Source organism: Entelurus aequoreus, linkage group LG13, assembly GCF_033978785.1.
Source record: "Entelurus aequoreus isolate RoL-2023_Sb linkage group LG13, RoL_Eaeq_v1.1, whole genome shotgun sequence".
Classification (NCBI taxonomy): Eukaryota; Metazoa; Chordata; class Actinopteri; order Syngnathiformes; family Syngnathidae; genus Entelurus; species Entelurus aequoreus.
Window position 1 is genome coordinate 31,267,957 of NC_084743.1, and position 10,177 is coordinate 31,278,133.

General features: G+C 36.7%; 1 protein-coding gene across 5 annotated transcripts in view; it reads right to left on the reverse strand.

The window, feature by feature from the left end:
- The window catches only part of glsb (glutaminase b), a 73,404-nt gene that overhangs the window by 7,248 nt on the left and 55,979 nt on the right, over positions 1-10,177 (reverse strand). For 3 of the 5 annotated variants that reach the window (XM_062067700.1, XM_062067703.1, XM_062067704.1), the window contains 2 exons: positions 3,705-3,766; positions 1,196-1,272 (listed from right to left, as the gene is read on the reverse strand). In XM_062067700.1, the coding sequence (XP_061923684.1) occupies positions 1,196-1,272; positions 3,705-3,766 (139 nt within the window). Of the gene's footprint in view, positions 1-1,195; positions 1,273-3,704; positions 3,767-5,566; positions 5,623-7,607; positions 7,796-10,177 lie in introns of those variants that run through there. The other 2 variants (XR_009828284.1, XM_062067702.1) reach the window with 2 other exon arrangements.

The following is a 10,177-nucleotide window of genomic DNA, read 5'->3' on the forward strand; positions in this document are numbered from 1 at the left end:
TATATACTTAATCGAAATCATGATAACAGGACATCTGCTGATTGGAGTAAGCGTTGCTCTGGGTATTGTGGAGAATGCATATATGTTTAAGAGTTCTTTCTTTATTCATAGCCATGTTTAGAGCAGCTAGTACTTTTCCTTTGTATATTCTACCAGTTTCTCTTTGTCTTCATAGGTCTGTTACTGTCTACGACAAATGGAATGTGAATACATCCCCCCTCGTTGCCTTATCAGTGTTGCGAGAGGGAGAGGTGGGGGATATCTTTGTGTGCAAGAAGTTGGCTCTTCCGTTTGAGTGGGAGATCAACTACAGTAGCCGATATGAATGTATTGGTGTGGACTGATCTCCTGAAATTTCAGTAAAACTTGATAATATTCCTATTCTGTCTTGATGGTCCTTCTTACTCAGCATATATGTCATCGGAAGAACTTGGGATTGACCAGTAACTTAGATTCCCTGGGAGGAAGAGCTGGTCGACGCAACAGTATCGACAAATTGGAAGGTGTTAGCAGCAGCTCAAAGTAATTTGACAACATCTTGGAGAAGAAGAAAACAGTGCAACGAAGATGCAACAAACCTCTTCCCTGTCTCTCCTGGACATACACCTGTCGTTTGTTGACTTTTGTTGACTGACTGGCTGTGCTATCGCGTTTGCGAAAGCACCAAGGTCGTGGAACAGAGACACGCTGCAGGCTTACACACACATATGCATCCACAAAAAATACACACACATACTCCACCGGCAACCCTTTCGACGCTTCACCCCACGTGGTATGATGGAACATGGAGCAGCGCCCCTAGTGGCTGGCAGCTTCGGGTCAGATGTCCGCCCCCGACGCCTCAATGCAAATTTCAAGTTGAATGTTGTCATATGTATATGTGCTTTGCTATCAAGTTTTTTTGTCACTCCATACTGGGCCCCCTATACCGCCATAGGACCCCAGTCTGAGATTGACTTTTTTGTTTTTTAACTCATCCAACCCCAGCGCCTACCCTTTTCCCTCCAATTACGGGGCGCCGTAGTGGCGAATCACCACCGTTCCTGTTCTGTCTACCTGTACAATGTTTGTCTATCTTGAACGGGTTTGTTCAAGAACCAATCAAGTTCCTAAAGTGAGGTTCCACTGTAAATGGAAATAAACTAAGTAATTATTACGATTATAACTATTACTCTTATTAGCATGATTTTATTACCTTCAGCTGCTGCCACATGGAGGGCTGTTCTGGAGTCATAGTCCCTCTGCTCCATGTTCATTGATGACAGGGCAAACCTGCACAAACACACATAGCAACAAATCGTTTTGTTTACTAACCTCAAAGGAAATCAGTGTCTTAAGGGCACGGGTGTCAAACTCATTCTAGATCGGGGGCCACATGGAGAAAAATCTACTCCCAAGTGGGTCGGACTGGTAAAATCACAGCACGATAACTTAAAAATAAAGACAACTTCAGATTCTGAAAATGTACAAATCATAATGTTGTTGGGTTTTTTTTTTACACTTACATGTTAACAGTATTCTATCTTTATTTGTCGTTATTTATACTTTTTGAATAAATTATGTGATAATGTTCATCAGTCAACTCTTTGGTGTTAATTTTAAATCTATCAAGATAAAAAAATAATATCAAAATCAAATTACAGGATGTTATTTATATAGTTTGCTAATTTGCCTCATCTGGTGCACTAACATCAGGTGGTTTATTTGTTTTACATACTGTATGTAGCATTATCTACAAAGATACAAATAATTGCTATTGTGACATCTAGTGGACACATTTAGAACAGCGGTTTCTTTCATTCAAAAATGTCAACTCATTTTTATACTTCGCAAACTCATCCCGCGGGCCGGATAAAACCTGTTCGTTTGACACCCATAGTCTAGGGGCTCCTATAGGGCACCCCATTCCACCCTAAACCCAACGTCACCGCCTTGTATACACTTAAAATTATTTTCCATTTGCCAAGATTTTAAGTGTTGTTGAAATGTCCCTAGTTTTAAGAGCTTTACATCATAATCTTAATTGTTGCATGAATAATTATATTTTGTCTATTAACATTGGGAAAATAACTATTTTAAGATATTTCGGTTTTCCCCACATAGAAAATCTTCTTTAAAGATTATGCTACATCCCGAGGATCCTTAAGTTAAGAACAGCGAGTTGAAAAATTATTGTTTTCAAAATAAAATACTTATTTAAATTTTAAAAGTCCAGTTATATACATCTTAATTTAGGGTGTCTTATCAAGTAAAATTAACTAGCTGCATGGACAGATAATTTCACTAGTCTTTAGTCGTTTTTTCCCTTCAAATCCAGTCATTTTATCTGATATTTTGTCTTTTTTTGCAGTGTACACACTAAAAACAAATTATTGCATGGATTCGGTTAAAACCAGCTTTGTTAAAACCCACGTAAAAACCTAATTAAGTTTTGATGTTTCAAAGATGGAATTAAAATATAACAAATAATTAAGTTTTGTTTTGGAAGAAATAAAAAGTTTAAATTTTATTGTACAAAAAAGGGCCAACAAATTCAAAATTAAGTGGCAAGAATAATAAAGTAAATAATATAGACTTTATTAACAAGTATAATTATTTCAATGCTTCAAAAAGGTTACCGACATTGAAGCCTTGATTCCAATGTTGAATAAAAGTATATACAGTATATACTTTTATTATTTTGTAATGGAATGTTAAAAGTGGCTTAATCAAGTGAAATTCGCTTAACAGAGAACAATGGTTGATGTGAAAACACAGTATTTTTTTTGGCAACACCTAGTGGCCACAATAGTTGATTCATTTACGCTTACAATGTAGTCATCTGAGTGATGTGGACACGTTTGTTACTGGATACTTTCTAATGCGTTTCTGTCTTAGAGACTTTGTATCAGTAAGTAATATGAAACTAATTACTCAATACTTGTTTGCATTGACAAATGTCACTACAGAGGGCCCGACTCAAATATTAACACTGAATTAATTAGTCATCTTACTCTAACCTACTTTGAGTTTAACAGGATAAACCTTGTCAAATGATATGAAACCATGTGTTAATCACAAAAATTATTATCGTGGCTTAGGTCAGGCTGATTTGAAAATAAATACTAATCAACTGCTTTATCACTTTGTCATAATTTTTGCGCTTACATTTTTGTATGACTTTAGCTTCAGACTTGTTTGATATTGTCATTACTGCTACAAGTGGTGGAAAATTGTATTACAATGGAGTACCACTGCGGGCCAAACGAACGACAGCAGATAACAATGGGCCACTATTTTAGACTGCAATATTGTTCAATTAAGGACACTTATTACATGTTTAGCTTGTGTACTATTGTGTGCTTAGCTGTTGTGTAGCTGCTAGCTCCCAGTAGCCTATAGCCTACCATGTTTACCATTCCTAAATGACTTGAATACAATACAAGAAAAGACCAACCTTGTGTGCTTATTTAAGGACTTTTAGATGTTAACTGGCTGTGCAGCTTGCATGTTTATGTTGTGGGGAAAACATGTTTGAAATTTGAACATGGAAGTCCAGGAGCGTGACCTAACCGATTCTGCTGTATCTTTGCACTTCATGCCTCGGAGAAAGGTTTTACCAAAACTTGATATACAGTAATGTTGAAATGTGAAATATTTCTCTCCTCACTGGGTGAATGAAGCATTGACAAAAGTGTGAGCAGTACAAAATTCAGCATGTTTACCTCCTCAGAGCAGAGACATCTCCTGTGTAGGCAGCAAACAGCAGGTTAATGACAGACTTGACCTGCAGATTAGAGAGTACAAAGTTGCACAACAACAACGGGATGGAATTACAAAAAAATGTGAGAACATTTGCAGCGCTTGCTGGAATATTTCAACAGCAGAAATGGATTGTTTTTCCATTGTAAAGCCTTTTTTTATATACTGAATCATAATTTCAAATAAAGGTTTCTAGGATGACAGGGGATGCAAAACAATAAAAAAAATTTTTAAAAGTGCAATACATTTTCATAACATGGTCACTACTGCCTAGTTTCTCTTGTTATATTCTTATTTTTACTGTTATATATTTATTGTTATTGTTGCTTTTTATTTTAATTCTTATTGTTATATTTTTTATTTTATTTCCATTTATACCCCAAATTTTTTGATTTTTACTTTTAAAATGTGTTTTCAATTCTGTACACTGCTGCTGGAATGTTAATTTTCCTGAGGGAACTCTCCTGAAGGAATCAATAAAGTACTGTCTATCTATCTATCTCAATTTGGATTATTTATATTTGCATATTGGCTGGAACAAATGGTTCTACGAACTACCTGTGGTTACGAGCCAACCTGGAAACGTGGGTTAGTTTATGATATTACAAATGCGAATAATAAACACTCAATGGAGGAAGTATAACTAGTAGCATTATATCAGGGACAATATGTCATGTTTATTAGCATTAATTGTTGTATATACCTATTTGTTATTGTTTAGTCAAATTAATATTAACTTATTAATAATAATTACATCATTTTACAAAGAATTAGCTTGATATCTTCATTTACATTTAAAAAGCTCAAAACAATAGTAATGATCTAACCAAATACTTCTCTTACTTATGGTGCTACAAAAACAAAAAAAACACACAAAAAGAACAAAAGTCATGTGGAACACAACATATATATGCACCACACAGGCTATGCAGGTATTGAAATAAACACTTACATTCTAGAACACATGCAAAACAATACAACTTTCTATTTATCTATAACCCACTCGGGTTATACACTTCCCCTAACTTCAGGTTAGGGGAAGTGTGCACATGGGCTTCCCAGCATGCCCTACTCAATCCTATTGTATTCCTTTATACCAGTGGTTCTCAATACTGTTTTACCAAGTATAACCTCCGAAAACACCTGGCTCTCCAAGTACCACCATTATGACCAACATTAAAATATAGTACCGTAGTAGGCCAAAGTATTCATTAAAAACAAGGCAGAGTTAATATTTTTGGTCACTGTAACATTACAGATACTCCAAATACAGTACATATTTACAGACTTCTTTGGCATACCACTAAATGGAGCCCGTGTACCACAGTTTGAAAATCACCGTTACCAAAGTACTATACTACTATTGTTATGTATGGTTGCAGAATCATGACTATGCGGTGATTTACTGTATAGTTGTAAATTTGGCCGATTCTGTAAACCCACTAGATTGATTCTCAAACTGTTGTAGTGGTACGCAGGATCCATCTAGTGATACACCTAATAATCACTTGATTAAAGCACAGTGTTTGATATATGTTTATATATTATTTTCAAACACAGTGTTACTGTTCAAACTTTGTGTGATGTTACAGTGGCCAAAAACATAGATTGTACTGGTTAAATAAAACCTCTGCCTTGTTTTTAATGAATACGTAGGCCTACTACGCTACTGTATTTTAATGTTGGTCATTATAGTGGTACTTGAAGAGCCAAGTGTCTACTGAGGGGGAACTTGATTTAAAAAGTTTGAGAACCACTGCACTAGAGCAAACACAAATCTAACTAAATGACAGGTAACTAATAAATGAGGAGTAACACTAAGTACCAGCAATTTTCAACTGGTGAGTCACAACCCAGTTTTAGGGGGTTGCCAATCTTTGCCTGGGCAAAAAAGAAAAAAGAGAAAATCTTGTTTTTTAGTCAGAAGGGGGTATTTAGTTTTTCCAGTGGGTTATCATATGATGATAATCCACGAGGGTGTCAAGAACGCTTTGTAATGCTAATTAACAGCGGCATCTAAATTGTCTACCGTAATTTCCGGACTATAAGCCGCTACTTTTTACCCTCGTTCTGGTCCCTGCGGCTTATACAAGGGTGCGGCTTATTTACGGCCTGTTCTTCTCCGACACCTACGAAGAGGATTTCGGTGGTTTTAGTACGCAGGAGGAAGACGATGACACAATACAATGATTAAAGACTGACTTTTCATATACCGGTAGGCTGGTTATTTTGATAACGTACAGGCGAGCACTTTGTATTACTTTGCACCGTTGTATTATTTGTACTCTGCACGAATGCTGTTCGCCATGTCAAAGATGTGAAAGTTTGATTGAATGATTGAAAGATTTATTGTTAATAAATGGGACTCTTTGCGTTCCCAAGCAGTCATCTCTGTCCCAACAATCCCCTCTGTGGTAGCAGGAACCCCTATATACTACGGTAATTACACATCAAAACCCTTCTGCTTATAGTCGGGTGCGGCTTATATATGGAGCAATCTGTATTTTCCCCTAAATTTAGCTGGTGCGGCTTATAGTCAGGTGCGGCTTATAGTCCGGAAATTACGGTATTTCAGTGTTTTTCAACCTTTTCTGAGCCAAGGCACATTTTTTTCATTGAAAAAATCTCAAGGCACACCACGAGCAGAAAACATTAAAAAATTAAACTCAGCAGCCGAAATTGACAATAAAAAGTTGCTCTCGCAATTGTTGGATATGAATTCAAACCATAACCAACCATGCGTCAATATAGCTCCTGTCTAAAAGTAGGTGTACTGTCATGACCTGTCACATCACGCCGTGACTTATTTGGAGTTTTTTGGTGTTTTTCTGTGTGTAGTGTTTTAGTTCTTGTCTTGCATTCCTATTTTGTTGTTAATTGTCATGTCATGTACGGACTTTGTGGACGCCATCTGCTGCTCCACATGCTGTAAATCTTTGCTGTCGTCCAGCAATCTGTTTTTGTTTAGTTTGCTGCCAGTTCAGTTTTAGCTTCGTTTTGCAAAGCCATACCTAAGCTTCAATGCCTTTTGTTTATTTTTGGTTTAAGCATTAGACACCTTTTTACCTGCACACTGCCTCCCGCTGTCATCTGCATATTGTGATCACGACAAACCATGTTCCCGGCATCTACAAAGCAATTAGCTACCTGCTGCCACCTACTGATATGGAAGAGTATTGCACGGTTACTCCGCCGATCTCTAGACAGTACAGACACTCAACAACGGCACATTTGCGGATTATAATTACTGGTTTGCAAAACATATTTTTAACCCAATTAGGTGAAATTACATAATCTCCCACGGCACACCAGATAATATCTCACGATACACTAGTGTGCCGCGGCACAGTGGTTGAAAAACACTGGTCTATTTTATTGTCACATTGTCATGTTTCAACCTTTTTTGAGCCAAGGCACGGTTTTTTTGCGTTAAAAATCCGGAGGATGAAACACAGTTGACAGTAAAAAGTCGTTGTCGCAATTGATGGATATGAATTCAAACCATAACCAACCATTCATCACTATAGCTCTTGTCTCAAAGTAGGTGTACTGTCACCACCTGACACATCACGCCGTGACTTATTTTGAGTTTTTTGCTGTTTTCCTGTGTGTAGTTTTTTAGTTCTTGTCTTGCGCTCCTATTTTGGTGGCTTTTTCTCTTTTTTTGGTATTTTGCTGTAGTAGTTTCATGTCTTCCTTTGAGCGATATATCCTGCATATACTTTGTTTTAGCAATCAAGAATATTTCAGTTGTTTTTATCCTTCTTTGTGGGGACACTGTTGATTGTCATGTCATGTACGGATGTACTTTGTGGACGCTGTCTTTGCTCCACAGTAAGTCTTTGCTGTCGTCCAGCATTCTGTTTTTGTTTACTTTGTAGCCAGTTCAGTTTTAGTTTCGTTTTGCATAGCCTTCCCTAAGCTTTAATGCCTTTTCTTAGGGGCACTCACCTTTTGTTTATTTTTAGTTTAAGCATTAGATACCTTTTTACCTGCACGCTGCCTCCCGCTGTTTCCGACATCTACAAAGCAATCAGCTACCGGCTGCCACCTACTGATATGGAAGAGAATTACACGGTTACTCTGCCGATCTCTAGACAGCACCAACACTCAACAACACATAATTTGCAGACTATAATTACTGGTTTGCAAATAATATCTTTAACCCAAATAGGTGAAACTAGATAATCTCCCACGGCACACCGGACTGTATCTCACGGCACTAGTGTGCCGCGGCACAGTGGTTGAAAAACACTGTGCTAAACTAGCAAGTAGAGACCAAACGTTATCAGGAGCAGAATAAACCTTCACACATGCGTTTTGTCAAAAACATTTTGAAATTGTGGACACAAATTTAAATGTGTTATTTTGCACGAGAACTAATTCAAACTGCACTTTGTTGTCATTAAATGTAAGATAGTTGACAAATTTGAGTGGAAAAGATCGGGGTCGCCGCTCGTCATTAAGGAATAATGGTGGGTCCTGCAGCCAAACCATTTGAGAACCTGTTTTAGAGCTTGTTTAATCAAAAAATGGAAAATAAATGACACTAAAACTGGTTTTGGCAGTGAAATATTGAAATTAAAAATGTAATGCATATATTAAGACAACATTTTATTTGGATATTTTTATAATAAGTAGCTTTTAAATGTGAGTCTTTATATTGTATATTTGGTACTGATGAACAGTAGTTTTTTTTCATGTCAAAACCAATACAGATATCGTATTTCCCGGACTATAAACCGCTACATTTTTTCAACCCTGCGGCTTATCAACAGTGCGGCTAATTTATGGATTTTATGTTTAACAAGCAAGTTTTAAATAGAACACAAGCAGAGACACTGAAAAGGTGTGTTATTGTTTGTGCTATGGCGCGATCTTTTGGGTGAGTTCGCTCACTACAGTATTTCCTTCTGTTTAGTGCTTTGAATTGGTAGTACAAGTGCCGTTCCGTCTACTAGTCATCCATAGCATTTCTACTTGTTTTTTTGTTTTTTTTGTTCATAATAATAATAATTCTAATAATAATTCATTTTTATTATGGGCGCCTTTCTCAGCTATCAAGGTCAACGTACAACAGATTAAAAGATCAATCAGTCATGTGACAAACAATTAAAAAAACAAATATATATACCATATTTTTCGGACTATAAGTCACAGTTTTTTTCTCGAGTTTGGCCGGGGGTGCGACTTATACTCAGGAGCGACTTATGTGTGAAATTATCAACACATTACCGTAAAATATCAAATAATATTATTTAGCTCATTCACGTAAGAGACTAGACGTATAAGATTTCATCGGATTTAGAGATTAGGAGTGACAGATTGTTTGATAAACGTATAGCATGTTCTTTATGTTATAGTTGTTTGAATGACTCTTACCATAATATGTTACGTTAACATACCAGGCACATTCTCAGTTGGTTATTTATGTGTCATATAACGTACACTTATTTAGCCTTTTGTTCACTATTCTTTATTTATTTTAAATTGCCTTTCAAATGTCTATTCTTGGTGTTGGGTTTTATTAAATAAATGTCCCCAAAAAATGCAACTTATACTCCAGTGCGACTAATTTTTTTTTTTTCTTCTTTATTATGCATTTTCGGCCGGTGCGACTTACACTCCGGAGCGACTTATACTCCGAAAAATACGGTACATAAGAACAGTGCAAATGAGAAGTGACTAGGAAGCAACTGATTAACATGAGTAAGCTTTTTTAAAAATATATGTTTTCAGGAGAGATTTGAAGGTGGCAATGAAAGAGTGTCGAATGCATCACTCCAAGCCTTGTTTGTAAGTTTTACAAAATAACTAAAACGATTCATACTTACTGGTACTAAACCGTCACATGTTTGACAGTAGTGTTTTCATGCATATTTGTACGTGCTATCGTAATGTAACCAAGCTAGCGTCCTTAGCATTAGCTAATATGCTAACACGTTTACAAGCGTCTGTGTTAGTATTATACACTTTCTGTATTGTTTCAGTTTCACAAATCCCTCAGTAAATTCACCAAAACGTCACTGTGGAGCTATTGAGTTTGTTTAGCCGATTGGAGACCGAGCTTCCGCAGCTAGTGGGTTCATGACGATGACTTCTGTTTTGCCATTTTGCTGCTGTGTTACAGACACCGTTTGGACTAGAGATGTCCGATAATGGCTTTTTTGCCGATATCCGATATTCCGATATTGTCCAACTCTTAATTACCGATTCCGATATCAACCGATACCGATATACACAGTCGTGGGATTAAACATTATTATGCCTAATTTTGTTGTGATGCCCCGCTGGATTTAAACAATGTAACAAGGTTTTCCAAAGTAAATCAACTCAAGTTATGGAAAAAAATGGCAACATGGCACTGCCATATTTATTATTGAAGTCACAAAGTGCATTATTTTTTTTAACATGCCTCAAAACAGCAGCTTGGAAT